The sequence below is a fragment of the Ictalurus punctatus genome, chromosome 19 (genome assembly GCF_001660625.3).
Source record: "Ictalurus punctatus breed USDA103 chromosome 19, Coco_2.0, whole genome shotgun sequence".
NCBI lineage: Eukaryota > Metazoa > Chordata > Actinopteri > Siluriformes > Ictaluridae > Ictalurus > Ictalurus punctatus.
Window position 1 is genome coordinate 4,680,491 of NC_030434.2, and position 17,875 is coordinate 4,698,365.

General features: G+C 39.5%; 1 protein-coding gene across 4 annotated transcripts; it reads left to right on the plus strand.

Annotated features, from left to right (window-relative positions):
• Nucleotides 1-1,930: 1,930 nt before the first annotated feature.
• On the plus strand, nucleotides 1,931-15,912 carry LOC108279546 (zinc finger protein 239). Of its 4 annotated transcripts, none has more exons than XM_017493878.3 (3): nucleotides 1,931-2,040; nucleotides 2,131-2,225; nucleotides 11,173-15,912. In XM_017493878.3, the coding sequence occupies exons 2-3, from the start codon at nucleotides 2,157-2,159 to the stop codon at nucleotides 12,025-12,027; spliced, it is 924 nt and encodes a 307-aa protein (XP_017349367.2). In that variant the 5' UTR covers nucleotides 1,931-2,040; nucleotides 2,131-2,156; the 3' UTR covers nucleotides 12,028-15,912. The 4 variants fall into 4 exon arrangements, with proteins under 4 accessions (XP_017349367.2, XP_047018168.2, XP_017349366.2 ...); XM_047162212.2 differs by having other exon boundaries at nucleotides 1,945-2,084; nucleotides 2,167-2,225; XM_017493877.3 differs by having other exon boundaries at nucleotides 1,945-2,225.
• Nucleotides 15,913-17,875: the final 1,963 nt, after the last annotated feature.

Below are 17,875 nucleotides of genomic sequence, written 5' to 3' on the forward strand. Positions count from 1 at the left end.
ATTATATATAATATATAATATAATAACTAATATATATAATATATATTAACTATAATAAATAATAAAAACTCCTACAGCCATGACTGTGGCTCAGGACAGAATTTCCTAAAGCAGTATTTTAAGATCAGCACATGCAGTGTCTTTAACTGAGAAACATGGAAAAGAAGCAAAAACATCAGCACAGTTTACTATAATTGGACTTCAGATTATTATGAGCCTTTATGTCACAATCATAAAGCAGGAGAGTTCAAATGCAGGCCTGCTGCCATTTCTGAAACAGACCAAGAGGTATCTTAGAAATACAATGAAAATTGTTCTGCGGTTAAGAAAGATAAATATGAGGTTCCTAGTTTGAACACTGGGTGGTGCTATCACTTAAAAATAAATCTGAAACAGAGACTGCAGAAGTTTTCAGACATGTTGCCAAAAATTAGTATTTATGTTTTTACTGGGTTCTTCAGAGAGACGTTTGTGATGATTTCATGAAGATTTCATGAAATTTTTCATTGATAAGGTTGAAAATATTAGACGTGAAATACAGGCCATTAAATTAAAATTGGACAGTACTGTAACAAACCCATTACATGACAATGTAGCAATATCAGATCAATGTTTAGAGTGTTTTGCTCCGCTTAGAGAGACCGAACTCGCTACATTAATCTCTTCAGCCAATACAAACCCTGGCCATTTTGCTTCCAAGTTGGTTATGAGGTGCGATGTGTGACATATTGCCTAGTGGGTGGGGACCAGTAATGAGTGGCATTTAATTCACTAATTATATAAATTATATATATACACATCCATCTTCTACCGCTTACTCCTTTTCAGGGTCACGGGGAACCTGGAGTCTATCCCAGGGAGCATCGGGCACAAGGCAGGGTACACCCTGGACAGGGTGCCAGTCATCGCAGGGCACAATCACATACACACTCACACACTTTATACTCTACGGACACTTTGGACATGCCGATCAGCCTACCATGCATGTGTTTGGACTGGGGGAGGAAACCGGAGTACCCGGAGGAAACCCCCACAGCACGGGGAGAACATGCAAACTCCACACACATAGGGCCACGGTGGGCCTCGAACCCCCGACCCTGGAGGTGTGAGGCGAATGTATATATATATATATATATATATATATATATATATATATATATATATATATATATATATATATATATATATATATATATATATATATATATATATATATATATATATATATATTAAGTTCAGTGGTCAGAGCTTTGAAGCTTTAAACAAATATAAAATACAGTGGATTGTTGTGTACAGAGAATATTTAATAACATAAATATAAACTTGTTTAGATGTTTTTATAGAAATTTCACTCCACACTGTTAGAATATCAGCTTTGTGGCCAAAAGGTAAGAACAGAGAGCTTAGCAACAATCGGCAGCTAAACACTAAACACTAATACTTAAACACTTAAGCACTAAAACACTCACACTTTCAAAACTACTGTAATCTTCTGAGGGGAAAAGATACAGAAAATGATGACTGTATTATACCATTGGGCGTTAAATGATCAGGTATTTTGTACAGCTGTGTGTTGTAGTGTATATTAGCTGTGTGTGGGATTCTGGATAGCCAGATCCTCACAGCCAAAGCAGCCCAAATACTTTCTGCTCAAGACTAGGACACAATATACTAAATAGTACATTTCACATTATAGGGAAACATCCATCTGGATTGTGTGAGCATTGTCAAATACCAGAGACTGTAGAACATGTGCTTGTTACCTGTAGGAAATATGAAACACAGAGGATGGACATGGTAAGGAACCTGATCTGCTTTCTAATAAAAACTGGACTAATGAGGAGAATACGACATGGGGCTCTGTATAGGAGTTAAATAAGACCAGAAGATGGCAGTAGTGCAACATCAAGTATGCAAGCTGCCATTAAAATCCGAAGAAGACGATGACGTCACTACAGGAAACTCACACACGCTTGGTCTCGGAGCTTCCTTCTCCACACGGGCTTTGGAGCTCTGATCGTCTGTGTAATTTCACTAAAGGCGAGTTCATCAGAAACTTACCATCTCAGATACTCGGTTAACAGGTTAGTGGAGATTCTGGAGTCATGAATCTCTGTGTTTTCCTTCCAGTGTCCTGATTCTTTACTCCTCTTATAATGAAATCAGAGTCCAGACCCCGCTCTTTAGGAAAATCTCCACAGACTCCTGCTGCTACTGGCTCAGAGGTAAAGTTTAGTGACGTGTCTGATTTTTCTTTTAATTTTTAAACTCTGACAACTTGTTTATAATTAAGTAACCATGACAACACTATATACAACAAGCACCAACAACATTATATACAACCGCGCGTTCTGATGACGTCACCAGTTAGTCTCTTTTCGTCAGTGTGATATTACTTTATGACAACTTTGTTAGTTTACCACGTCTTGGTAACGTTTATTTTTATATATAATCTTGGCTAACGGTCCAGAAACGTCGTGGCCACGTCCTCAAAAAACTCTCTAACTAGTCTCATTGAGAACGATGTGAAGACCTGTTTTTATTTACTGTTTGATTCAGTGTTTACAACAAAATTGGCAACTTATTCATGAACTCTTACATAACAGACTGCGTACACAACCACGTTTGTATAATTCAACACACAAGTAGAAAATAAAATAAAAATAAGAGAACATTTGTAGGAGTTTGTTATATGAGATTACTCTTGTCTAACAATGAAAACAGGTTTCTGGCTTGGGGAATAGTCATTATTTTCAGTGGGTCCACATATATAGATAGTTCTTTTTTGAAAAATGTTTGGTTGGGGTGGTGTTTTTAGGCATCTACATTTATGGATAAAAAGATTTTGACAAAATTATTACATTATTTATCAGAAAAGAGTTTTTTTGTCATTGAATATTATTCCAAATTTAACAACATAAGTAAAAGAGTGTATAACACTTTAATCTTTTGTTTCAACCAGTTGTACACATCACTCCAAATCCTTGAACAGATTTACAATTAAAAAAAAGTTCCATTGTTTCTATATCAGAATTACAGAATAAACATTATTTTGAGATTTCCATGTTAAATTTAACTCTTAGAAATTCTTTAGTGGGATATATTTCATTTATAATTTTAAAGTGCACTATGATTTTGGGGGACATGGAATAAGAAATATATTTCCTCCTTATTTCACATCTGACTTTTCTGTTGTGATGATTAAGAATGTAAGTTCGTCTTACAGGACTCGGATAGCATTCTTGTACCAGACATTTCCTCAGAAATGTATTAGTGCAGTGTTTATCTATAAAATGAACTTGGTTTATCCTAGGCTCATGAATCTTTGGACTTGTCTCTGTGTATTTTACATGTTCTCTTATTAATCTAATCATTGGTAAAGGGATACGTTTAATAATTTTGTTATAAATCATTTGAGGTCTGTTTAGTTTAAATTTGCTAAAGTGGTCCTTATAATCCAAGATATGGATCTTTATGTAAACCACTTTATGTTTATCTTTATGTAAGCCACTTTATGTAACCCTTATTACGAGGTAGTAAGAATGTACATAGGTGTAGTAGTCTAAAAATAGATCATCCGTGAGATGTTTCCAAATCATGTCCAATCAACTGAATTGACCACAGGTGGACTCCAATCAAGTTGTAGAAACATCTCAAGGATGATCAGTGGAAACAGGATGCACCTGAGCTCAATTTTGAGTGTCATGGCAAAAGCTGTGAATACTTATGTACATGTGCTTTTTTGTTTTTTTATTTTTAATAAATTTGCAAAGATTTCAAACAAAGTTCTTTCACGTTGTCATTATGGGGTATAGTTTGTAGAATTTTGAGGAAAATAATGAATTTAATCCATTTTGGAATAAGGTTGTAACATAACAAAATGTGGAAAAAGTGAAGCGCTGTGAATACTTTCCGGATGCAATGTATGCACCTTTTGCTTTCCTAATATATACTTCATCTAGCTCGGATTGTAAATTAATTACTTGTTCCTTGTCTGTGTCAGGTAAGAACGGATATATCTTGCATTAATTTAAATTCCTTTTCCCGTTTCTTTTTATTCAGATTTTTGCTAAATGTAATTGAGTATTCTCTAATTTTGTATTTCATATATTCCTATTAACTGCTACTGGACATATCTTCATTTCTAATTTCAGTAATCATTTGTTTAATATAGGATCGATAGTCATTTTTTATTTAGCAGATCGGCATTAAACGTCCAGTAGCCTTTTGTTCTTGAAGGTTTTTCCTTTGCTTTTATATCAAGACTAGTAATATCAAGACTAGTGATCTGTTAAAGGGGCATTAGAAATGATACAATTGGTAACCAAATTGGAGATCTCACTTGTACCTAACCAATAATCGATTCTTGAGCTACCGTTTCCATTTAGTTAAGTCCACGAGAACTGTCTGGAAGCGGAATTTAGTTCTCTCCAAATATCTACCAGTAAATTGGAGAAACTGACATCTTGCAAAATACCATTCACTTGCAAATTACTAAATAGGTAAGGTACTTTATTGTCATTGCAAACAATACAACGAAATTTAGTTTGGCAACTCTCAGACAGCGACAAGAGCATTTAAGCCTAAAACTCTGAAAGGAATTTAAATTAAGAAGTTAAAGAAGAAGAATTAAGAATAAATAAACAGCACACACTGTAAAATATATACAACATTGCACATAAATATGATGCCTTGATTGTTGAAACATGTACTGAGATGTATATATTGCACATACTATAAAACCATTAGAGATGTATTGCACACTGTGTAATGTGACAGTGCACTATGGTGCATGAGCAGCAAAGAGTAGTGTCAAATTAGTCCTTAACAGCTGTAAAGGACTAGGGAATTACTGGGATGATTTGGTGGGGTGGAGGGGGTGTGATGGCAGCTACAGAAGAAAGAATCTGCACTTCAGTCTGTTAGTGTGTGACTTGATGACCCTGTACCTCTTTCCAGATAGTAAGGGGACAAACATTTTGTGACCTGGATGAATGGAGCCTTTAATGATGCTGCTGTCCTTTGTTTGCAGTCGGCTAACGTATACAGACTCCAGGTTCGGGAGCTCAGTGCCTATGATGCACTGTACTGGTTTAACTACCCAACACAAGTCTTTGTCTTTCTATTATCCCGTATGTGAGTATTCTCTGTATGGTGTTGCGGTAGAAATTTGCAAGGAGCTGTGTGGCCTGATGAGTTTCGCCTAGAAGAATAGCCTTTGTTGTGCTTTCTTCACCAGGTGAGGGGTATTGACGGACCATTGAGTTCTTTTGTCTTGTTAACTCCAAGTAAACCTGATGTCGTTCACTCTCTCCACTTCCTCTCAATTTATATGCAGAGGGAGATGGGTGGTCCTTCTGGATCTCCTGAAGTCTACGATGGTCTGCATGGTTTTGTGGTGTTCAGGACCAAATTACTGTCCATACACTACTGAATTAGATGTTGTACCTCCTCCCTGTAGGCTGTTTCCTGATTATCAGATACGAGTCCCACTATGGTGGGGTCATCTGCAAACTTTACTGTGGAGTTGGAAGAATGGATTGGGGTGCAGTCATGCGTGAAGAGGATGAATAGGGCTGGGCTAAGCACACAGCCCTGCAGTACGCCTGTGTTCAGAACAAGCGTGGAGGAGGTGTGATTACCTATTCTGATGTGAGGAATGATAGCGTAAAAAGCAGAACTGAAATCATAACTGTTTGGCTGCTCTAGATGTGTTAAGGCTGTGTGAAATGCAAATGAGATTGCGTCATCCGTAGATCTATTTGCTAGGTAAGCTAATTGATGACTGTCTAGATCCTTGGAGATGTTGGGTTTGATGTCTTTCTCAAATCACTTCATGATAATGGGGGTTAAGGGAACTGGGCAGTAGTCATTGAGGCAATCCACCACAGATCTTTTAGGCACCTGAACGATATTGGTGGACTTGAGATAGGTGGGGACCTTGGCAAGCTTTAATGAGCGGTTGAAAATATTTGTGAGCACCCCTGCTAACTGGTTGGGACATGTTCTGAGTGTGTGGCCCGAGACCCTGTCAGGTCCTCCAGCTCTGTGGATGTTAATGCGCTGTTTGTCTTTGTGTTTCAGCTCTTTGATGCATTTCTTCAATACCCTCCTGACATTACTGTAGGCCTGCATGTCGCATGATTTATAAGTCACATCACACTCTTTAAGCAGAGACCGTACCTTACTGTCAAGCCATGGTTTCCAGTTGGGGAACGTTTTGATGGTTTTGGTTGTTAGAATAGACTCCGTGCAGAAGTCTGTGTAGGCCTGGACTGATGTACTATATTCCTCCAAATCAGCTCTTATCGTCTGTGAGCTCAAAACAGTCTTGCAGTCGTGAGTTGGCTTCCTCACTCCAAACTTGACTGTCTTAACAACTGGTCTTGTTCTGCAGATCAGAGGCTTATAGGCTGGCGTCAGCATCAGGGAACATGATCTGATGAGCCCAGATATTGGAGCTGAGATGGCTTTGTTTGCTCCTGGAACATTTGTGTAGACTTGGTCCAAAATGTTCTTTTCTCTAGTTTGGATGTTAGCTGGTTGCTAATAGCAGCGTGTAATTTTTCAAGTGTTGCCTTAGCGTTAGCTTGTGAGGGTATGTAGACAGCCATGAATATGATAGCAATAAACTCCCTGGGTATGAAAATCTGTCTACATTTCACCATCATTGTTGAAGGAAGACTATCTAAATATTCATCAGACATTTTACTGAAATCCCCTCCTATCAAAACATGACTGGTGGCTTAGTTAGTTATAAAGTCTTTGATAACCTCAGTTACTGTCAATAATAAATTCTTATTCTGGAAACAGTTATTAAAACCGTAAACATTTACCAAAATGGTGAAAATTCAGTCTGGGTGAAGAAACATACCAATCCAATGCCCATCTTTAAGCACTCAGTGTTATGTTTTTCCCTGGACATTTGTTTAAACAGATAGCAACTCCAGCGGATCTATTTGATCTATGACTAATCAGCATGTCATCTCTCCATTGTCTTTGCCAAAATATGGTATTAGAAACCTCTGAATGTGTTTCTTGTTTTTTTTTTTTAAAAAAAGGTCTGTAACTTGCAATTTTTGCAAAAACAAAAAAGGAACATTGCCTTCCCCTTAACAACATCGTTTAGACTCCTACAATTTAACAAAGAAAAAGAAACTTTGAGTTCAACGAGAACATTAATCATAGTGAACAATTAAAACAAGACATAACTAGTGCAGCAAAATTGTTACCTATAATTCAGCAGGAATTATAAAAGAGAATAAAAAGAAAAGTGCAGTTTCAGTCTCCTATAAGTTTGTAGTCTGTTCTCTGAGAGCTCCAGAGCCACAGTGCTGTAAACTTTCTGCCACTTTTGGGTAATATCCATATTTTCAGGTCGTTTTGTCTTCATAAAGGTGAGCCAGAAAAGAGTTAAGTTTAATGGGTGTCATTTATTCCAGTGCATTTTACTTCCACAGACAAAACCCAAAAAATAATGTGCAAGACAGCAGACTAACACACACACAAACTGCTCTAACCCCAACCCAAATTATAATATCATGTAGGGATGATATCATTATACAGTTCCTCCAAATAATGAAATGAATGCAAAGTCAAGCAAACTCCACAATATTTGGATGAGCTTGCAATTTTTTTAAATGACAGCAGATTTTCTGCAGATTTGGGACAAGATCCATCATGTGACATCAACACGTTGTGCTCAAGTGGTTTTATATACAGTTGGTACAGTACACAGCGAAATGAAACAACGTTCCTCTAGGACCATGGTGCTACATAAAACAACACACTAACCACATGAGACGACACAGAACTAAATAAGATCTGCACATTCTACACAAAGTGCACATGCAAATGTGTGCTAACAACATAGGACAGTACAATACTACTAAAACAGGACACTAAGCACAGTAAGTGACAGTGTAGTGCCAAACAGTACACAGTTTTAGTGTGGAAGTGTCCGATATAACAGTTATTGCAGAAGATCAGTGCCAAGGAGTAACAATATAATTTAAAATGGTATAAATGTGAACATAGCATGCTATGACTGAGTATTCAGCAAATTAGCTTGTACCAAATATGGACATAGCAGTTATTGTGGTAGCAGCCAGGTAAAGTGTATAATAGTGACAATAAATTAAATACTGTATTTTTTATAAATACAGTAGCAGCAAAAATGCAACAGAGTCAATGCAGGAATGTGCAAATATTGCAATGCAAGTGGGATGGTGTTTCAGTTCAGAGAGAGAGAAAGTGTGCGCGTGCCAGTCCAGTCTCTGAGTATTGAGGAGTCTGATGGCTTTGGGGAAGAAGCTGTTGCACAGTCTGGCCGTGAGGGCCCGAATGCTTTGTCACCTTTTACCAGATGGCTGAAGAGTGTGTGTGTGTGAGAGGTGTGTGGGGTCTTCCACAATGCTGGTGGCTTTGTGGGTGCAGCGTGTGGTGTAAATGTCTGTTATGGAGGGGAGAGAGATCCCAATGATCTTCTCAGTTGTCTTCACTATTCTCTGCAGAGTCTTGCAATCCATTGAGGTGCAATTTCCGAACCAGAGAGTGATGCAGCTGCTCAGGATGCTCCCATTAGTTCCTCTGTAGAATGTGGTGAGGATGAGGGTGGTAGATGGGCTTTCTTCAGCCTTCGCAGAAAGTAGAGACACTGCTGGGCTTTCTTGGTTATGGACCTGGTTTTGAGGGACTAGGTGAGGTTGTCCATAAGGTGAACACCAAGGTATTTGGTGCTCTTGACGATCTCTATGGAGGAGCCATCGATGTTCAGTGGAGAGTGGTCGCTCCTTGCTCTCCTGAAGTCAACAACCATCTCTTTTGTTTTGTGCACATTCAGAGATGGGTTGTTGGTTCCGCACCAGTCCGTTAGCCGCTGCACCTCTTCTCTGTATGCTGACTCGTCGTTTTTGCTGATGAGACCCACCACAGTCATGTCATCGGTAAACTTGATGATGTGATTGCAGCCGTGCATTGCTGCACAATCGTGTGTCAGCAGAGTGAATGGCAGTGGACCGAGCACACACCCCTGTTGGGCCCCAGTGCTCAGCATGGTTGTGCTGGAAAAGTTGTACCCAGTCCGGACATATTGAGGTCTCTCATTCAAGAAATCCAGGATCAGTTAAAGATGGAGGTGTTCAGGCCCAGTAGGTTCAGCTTTCAAATCAGGTGCTGAGGAATGAATGTGTTGAATGCTGAACTGAAATCTATGAACAGCATCCGAATGTGGGTGAGGGCCAGATGTAGGGTGGTTGTGATGGCATCATCTGTTCAGCGGTTGATGCAAAACACAAACTGTGGTGGGTCCAGTGAAATGGGCAGCAGGGTCTTGATGTGCCTCATGATGAGCCTCTGGAAGCACTTCATGATGATGGATGTGAGTCCAACAGGACGGTAGTCACTGAGGCAGGACACTGGAGACTTCTTTGGCATGGGGATAATGGTGGTAGCCTTGAAGCACGTTGGAATGATGGCGCTGCTCAGGGAGATGTTGAAGATGTCAGTGAAAACATATGCTAGCTGATCTGCACATCCTCTGAGCACTGTGCCAGGAATGTTGTCTGGTCCAGCAGCCCTCCATGGGTTGACTCTGCATAGAGTTTTCCTCATATCAGCCGTGGTTAGACACAGCACCTGGTCATTGGGAGAAGGGGTGGTCTTCCTCGCTGCCAGGTCATTTTGCGCCTCAAACCGTGCGTAGAAGTTAGAAGTTGTTCAGCGCATCTGGAAGGGAGGCATCACTGTCACAGGTGGGTGATGTTGTCCTGTTGTTGCTGATTGCCTGAATGCCCTGGCACATGTGCTGCATGTCGCAGCTATCTGTGAAATGACTGTGGATTTTCTGGGCGTGTGCACACTTTGCCTCTGTGATGGCCTGGGACAGTTTGGCCCTCGCTGTTCTTAGGGCCACCTTGTCACCTGCCCTGAAGGCGGAGGCTCGTGTCCTCAGTAGTGCTCCCATCTCTGCAATCATCCACAGCTTCTGGTTGGAGCGTGTGGTGATGGTCTTGGAGACGGTGACTTCATCAATGCACTTGCTGGTCACTGACGCTGTGTATTCCTCTAAGGTGGTGGAGTTGCTGTCAGTTGCTGCCTCCCTGAACATGTCCCAGTCATTGTGCTCAAAACAGTCCTGAAGAGCAGAGATGGCTCCTGCTGGCCAGGTTTTAATCTTCTTCAAAACCGGTTTGGAGCATCTGACGAGTGGTCTGTATGCAGGAATTAGCATAAAAGAGATGTGGTCTGAGTAGCCGATGTGGGGGCGGGGCTCTGCCCTGTACACATCGGGGATGTTTGTATAAACAAGATCCAGTGTGTTCGCCCCTCAAAGTCCGCATATTAATGGAATTTAGGGAGCACTGTTTTGAGATTCACATGGTTGAAATCTCCGGCGATAATACAGTCCAGCGGGGTGTGTTCTGCAGTTCGCTAATAGCTCCATTCAGTTCATGTACATTGAACATGAATACAGCTATATGGTCTCATTTACCCACAAACAGCACTGGGAAAGACCATGCAAACAATTTCACCAATATATCCAGTTATCCACAAAAGATGCAAAAAAAAAAATCTTCAGGTTGCATTGCAAATTTAAAAAAAAATAAAAAAGCCTCAGCAAAATCAAGCATTTTTGGCCGCAACAGTTGCAAGAAACTCTGTGAAATCCTGTATGGACTGATCATATCACACAAACCTAGGGATCACCATGCAAGTCTCCAAGGATGCAGTGTTACTGGAATTTTAAGAAGCATGCCTATGGCATGAGCTATAACTTCACACCTGATTGATAGTCAGATAATTTTTTTAACCGAGAATGTATGTATGTAGATTCTAATAATTCTGCAGACCATTGTATTTAGAAACACAAAGTTCCATTTTGATTTCCCAGACTCTAAACACATTCAGTGCTCAGACGCCCAGAGTAAGGTTATCTTTGTAGGGCTAGTCTAGAATTTTGTAAACATACAAAGATTTACAGTAACTATTTCTGTGTGACTCTTAAAAATGATCAGTCACAGTGGTTTTGACATTAGTAAAATTTGGCTGCAATCAATGGAATTACGTTACAAATCTATTGTAGAAGACATTTCCAAAAACAATCCCATAAACACATGAAGACAAAATCTATAATTATTTAAGCATCTTGAATAACTTTATTGTGTTTTCCAGATGTACCACTGCTCAGACTGTGGGAAGAGTTTTACTAAAAGTCATCATCTTAAAGATCACGAGCGGATCCACACAGGAGAGAAGCCATATTACTGCTTCCAGTGTGGGAAGAGTTTTACTGTTCAGAGTAATCTCCAACGACATGAGCGCATCCACACAGGACAGAAGCCGTATCGCTGTGGACAGTGTGGGAACAGTTTTACCCAACTATGTACACTCCAACGACATGAGCGCATTCACACAGGAGAGAAGCCGTATTACTGTGGACATTGTGGGAAGAGATTTACTCGTCAAAGTCATCTCCAAATACATGAGCGCATCCACACAGGACAGAAGCCGTATTACTGTGGACAGTGTGGGAAGAGTTTTACTTGCCAGCGTTATCTCCAACTACACGAGCGCATTCACACAGGAGAGAAGCCGTATCACTGTGGACAATGTGAGAAGAGTTTTACTTGCCAGAGTAATCTCCAACAGCATGAGCGCATTCACACAGGGCAGAAGCCGTATTTCTGTGGACAGTGTGGGAAGAGTTTTACTTGCCATCGTACTCTTCAACAACATGAGCACATTCATACAGGACAGAAGCCATTTTACTGTGGACAGTGTGAGAAGAGTTTTACTTGCCAACGTAATCTCCAACGACATGAGCGCATTCACACAGGAGAGAAACTGTGTCACTGCTTGCAGTGTGGGAAAAGTTTTCGTGACCAGATGGTCCTCCACAGCCTCCAGGGCAGTCATACAGGACAGAAGCTGTGCCTCTGCGGACAATGTGGGCGGAGCTATACTCATTCAAGTTCATTAAGGACACACGAGTGCTCTAACATAAAGCCATCAGATTTAACCATGTGAATTTGTCACATTTAAGATACATGTTTTAAAAGGGTGGTAAAGAGACATTCAGGCATAAAACTATATTATATTATTTGTCATGGACTGTTGTAGGGATGAAACGGTTATTTGTTTCATGATAAACCATGGTAAAATTCCCCGACAGTTAGTATTACCATGTCACATTTTAATTATTATTAAAACCGTGCGCGATTATCGTGATTTGTAAAACTCGCAATAAATGCTGTCCACATGCACCCAGCAGGCAACATTAGGTTTATTCGACCTCAGCTGGATGTAACCGATTGGTGAGAGTTCCTGCTTGCGGTCGGGGAGGAGTTGAAAACGGAGACGTCAACTCGGACACTTTCTGCTTCCCGTATATTTATATTAAAAAAAAAAAAAAACACGCTTCCTGTAGTGATGCTCTGTAGTGATGGTGTTTGCTTTCTTGGATTAACAGAACACTTCTGAGTGGTCTTGCACTGCTGGCGATATGGACTCTTGCGTTTCTGACTCACCTGTTACAAATATACTGACTGTAGATACAATATTGATCTGAAAGGCACATATACATGTGTCTCTAGCTGTCGTATTCAAGTATTTTAAGTATTTAAATATTTTATTATTTTATTGTGGTTAAATGACGCACTGAGGACGTCCAAACGAATGGCGGCTCAAAAGCAGATCTTTGCTCTTGGCTTGCCAAACACATTCAATTATGTCCAGGAACAGCGGGCTGCCGATAACCTGCACAAGTGAAGCTCTCTTGCAGCTTTGGTCTGCTGTACCAACTATGTCTGTGGACTTGTCAGACTTGCCGAATGCAGAGAGTAAATTGTCAGATAAAAGATGCCTAAGAAGGAGAGGACGAAGGCAAAATATCCGTCAGTGTTTCCGGCGTCGTGGAAATAGACCTCTTTTACCTGGAATAATTTTAAGCAACATGACATCTCTGCAAAATAAAATTGAGGCCCTTTGAATACAGAGAATCAGGCCTTATGGTACTCACGGAAACATGGCTTCATCCAGACATGGCACGCAATATGAGGTGGGCGGCTTCTCCCTTGTCCACTCCGATCGTTCTGCACATCGGGCAAGAAATGAGGTAGAGGAGTGTGCTTGTTTGTGAATGAAGGCTGGTGTTCCCAGTTCACAGTGAGATCCACAGTGTGTGATACCAATGTTGAACTACTTTGCTTAAGTCTAAGACCTTTTTATTTACCGAAAGAGTGTGGTACTATCGTCTGTGGTTTATGTTCCACCCTCTGGTAATGCAATAAGATCTGCGGAGTAAATTAATGACTGTGTTCAACAAAAACTTCAATGCACACCCAGTGTACCTTTTTTTTATATTGGGAGTCTTCAACCACTGCAAACTGGAACTGTAATTATCTGGTTTTGAACAATGTCAAGTGCACCACAAGAAACAATAGAACTTTAGATAAATGCTACAGGAATGTAAAAAAAAAAAAGGCATATAAATCAAAATCAAGGCCCCCTCTAGCAAGTTCTGATCACGATACCTTTCCAACATATAGGACAGTCTTGAAGAGTTCTAAACCTGTGACTAAAGATGTGTTATTGTGGTCAGAAGACAGTATTGAGTCTCTGAAAGGCTGTTTCTTATGCACTGAGTGGGATATTTATTATAGTGCTGATATTGATGAAACAACAGAAGTAATAGCCGACTATGTAAATTTCTGTACAGACAATGTAGCTACTAAAAAACAGTTAACCATTTACCACTATAACAAACTTTATATTACAAAGGACATAACATTGTATTAACAGGAAAAAAAATTGCTTTTAAAAACCATGATCGTGTAGCACTAAAATCTGTTGAGAAAGAACTCAGTCAGTTGCTTAAAGCGGCAAGGAAAAAACTAAAAATATTTTAGAAGAAAATTTTAGTCTAAGCCTCAAAGGATGTGGAGTTTAAAAAACAAACAAACAAATAAATCTAAGAAATATGTAACCAGTAAAGAAGAGGTTCTTTACAACTGATGACAAAAGGTTGTCAAAAGGTTTTTTCCCCTAAGTTTTTACAAACTGTTTTTTTCTAAGATTTGATACTCATAACTTTGATTATGAATGTAAATCTGAATTGAACTCTATGATTACTTCCGATCTTGGGGAGAATAGGTTGATGATTGACCCTGACCGCATTTAGTTGTTAATTAAACGTATGTGCTCTAGGAATTCTCCTGGCCCTGATAATATTTCAGCCTGTGCCGAGGAACTGACCCCTGTTCAGTGCTCTATATTCCAACAGTCTATTGATTCGAAAACAGTCCCAGCCCTTTGGAAAGTCTCTCATAATTCCTGTGCCAAAAAAACTCTCCCCTCTGAAAAGAATGATTTTGGACCAATTGCTCTCATGTCAGTGGTGATGAAGTGGTGTTCATACTAAAAGCAGATGTTAACAGTAAATTAGATCCATTTCAGTTTTCTTATCGACAAGGCAGAGGTACAGGTGATGCCATTAATACTTTGATACACTTGATCTTAAATCATCTTGAGGACCCTGAAGTTTCGACTGCTTCTTATTGACTTTAGCTCGGCTTTTAATACTATCCAACCCTAATTAAAAAACTAAAGCAGTTAGGTGTGAATCCTGCAATTATACATTGGTATTACTCATTTTTAACAGACAGAAGCCAGACTGTTAAAGTAAACAACAGTCTGTCCTAATTAAGATTTTGTAGTAGGGGCCTTCCACAAGGCTGCATTAGCTCACCAGTCCTTTTTACACTGTATACAAATGAGTGCACTAGTAGGTACTCTCAGAATTAAAATATTTCGATCATACAGCTATTTTAAATTTATTGAACAATCTGGACAGCTCTTTTGTTTATCATTCTGAGATTAAGTAATTTGTTGACTAGTGTGATGCCAATTACTTACATTTAAACACAACTAAGGAGATAATAGTTGACCTCAGGGGTATCATAGTGATCATAGTCCTGTACTTGTACATAAAAGAGCCTGTGGCTCAGGTGGTAGAACGGGTTGTCCACTAATCGTAGAGTTGGTGGTTTGATTCCTGGCCCACATGACTCCACATGCCGAAGTGTCCTTGGGCAAGACAATTAACCCCAAGTTATTCCCGATGGCAAATTAGCGCCTTGCATGGCAGCTCTGCTGCCATTGGTGTATGGGTCTGTGTGAATGGGTGAATGAGACGCAGTGTAAAGAGCTTTGGGTCTGCTAAGGTTAAAGCGCTATATAAGTGCAGACCATAGGACATTACACAAGTACAGTCTTACAAGTACCTTGGAGTGTATATTGATAGATCTCTTATGTGGGATATGCATATTAATTGGGTCTGTGAGTGACTACCAAAGACTGTACTTTTTATGCAGATTGTGGTTTTATGGCGTTGATTAAAAGATTCTTTTTTTTTTAAAAAATCAGTCTGTACTAGGGAGTGTAATCAGGTACGGACTGTCAACCTGGAATGGAAACCTCGCTGTGAAATCCAAAACCAAGTTAACATACATTATACAAACTGTTATGAAACTGATGGGCCAGAAAGACCATTACAGTATCGAGTCTCTCTATGAACAATGTACACTAAGAGAAGCTAGAAGAATCCTGAGCGACCTGTCCCATGTACTCTATACTTGTTATGAACTGTTACCTTCTGGTAGACGTTATAGAATCCCTCTGTGTAAATTGAATAGGTTAAAAAAATTGTTTGTACCTGTATCAATTAAATTGCTGAATAAGGATAAGTGATTTTTTTTCTCTTTTTTGTGGAGAGGTGTATGTGTTCTGTGTATTGTGTTGTATTGTATATTATGATTATTTTAGAATTAACAGGTGATGTAGAAATGTTGATTACTGAGTCCACACCAAATTTTCCTACTGGGGACAATAAAAGTATATTTAATTTCATAAAAAGATGTCTGAATTTTACATGTAGCAACCAGAAACACTCTTCACTGAATAGGTTAATTTAATATGGTGCCTGTATGTACAAGAAGAAAGAAACCCAGCATTTGTGGGGCCCATGTGGGTATGAAATGGGCTGAAAAATGGGCCCTATATAGGATTGTCCATGGGTTCCATAATGGCCCCATGCCAATTACCCACAAGGATTTCATGCAGGATTCCATTAGGTGTGTAAGACTCATCTCAGTCCCAGATTTAAGTTTTATGTGGGTATCATATGGTGACTACATGGGCTGAAATATGGGTTGTAAGTGGGTTTGTCCACGGGTTCCATGTTTGCCTTATGCCAACTGCCCATGTGGGTTTGATACAAGATTTCACTGGGCTTTAGGTGGGGTCCAACTCAGCAACATGTGCAAAACCCATCTAGGTCCCATCAAGCTCTATGTGTGGACTACATGGGATCATAAAAAAAAACCAGCATTTGTGGGGCCCATGTGGGTATGAAATGGACTGAAAAATGGGCCCTATATAGGATTGTCCATGTTTTCCGTAACGCGCCCATACAAATTGCCGACATGTATCTCAAGCAGGATTACACTGGGTGCAACTAGACAGTATGAACAAGGCCCATCTGGGCACCATTTTTTGTAATGTGTGAGTGCTACTGATCTATGGATTTCATGTGGGGTTTTCCATGTAGGTTCTACAAACATGGATTTCACACGACCTAGATGCACACATTTACAATGAGGTGACTTCTGGTATTCTTCTATATCTAGTATTGTAAATACTAATGCAAAACATATGGCATAATGTCAAAAAAAATTCACAGGGTAAAATATAATGTTGGTGCCTATTTCATGGGGTCAGTATAACTGCAGGTTTTCATTCCAACCGAGTAGCAGCACCACACAAATAAGTTTTAAAGCATTAAAGAACACAGTGTGATTTAAATCTTTTAAAATGTCAATTTTATTGAAATAATATAGAACATATACATTAACTATATTTAACCAGTATTTGAGCCAGTTTTTACTGAAAGCTTTGAAAACATTTGAACGGGAAATAAACTCGGGACAGATAAAAGCAGCAGCAACATTACATACATTTTTCAATACTGCAGACAGTACTTTTGTGCAATTTAGCCACCATCTGTCCTCCTCTGTCTCTTACCCTGGTGAACCATTTTGAAAGTGCCCTTTCAGCTTCTTGCCGGTTGACCTTTGACATCAGTGTATTTTCTTAAGATCATCTGCCAAACAAATTTTTTAATATATTAAGTTAAAAGCACTGCATTAAAAACTGTAATGGAAATCACTGCATGGGCTCAGAAACACCTCCAGCACTCATTATCTGTAAACACAGTTTGCCATGCCATCCACAAATGCTGGTTAAACTCTATCATGCAAAGAAGCCGTATGTGAACATGCTCCAGAAACACTGCTGTCTTCTCTGGGCCAAAAATGGACTAAGGCAAAGTGGAAAGCTTTTCTGTTGTTACAGCCCGGTCTAGGTTGGGCCGCACAGAGTAACCAGCTCGGGATTCAAGTTGATTGATCTTTAAATATTAAATGAGGGAGCCAGGAACAACACCACAACAAGGTGGTTCAAAATGGTCGTGGTACATTATGTCAGACAAAATATATGTATAACAAATGAACCAAAACAGGCGTATCTTCAGGGTGGGCCAAGGCCAAAATAATAAACAAAAGGATTCTATGAATAGGTAGCTAGCTTACCTAAAAGGAAAGAAAAGAAAATATAAATATTCTTCCCTAACTACCTAAGCAAGAAACAGAGACAAAAGGAACCCTCTCCCAAAAGAAATGGCAGCCACACCCCTACTGCCAGTGAACATATATTATATTATATTATATTAGATTAGATTAGATTATATTTTATATATATATATACACACACACACACACACAAGTGAAGAGAATACTCAACAATATAGGGATAACCAAAC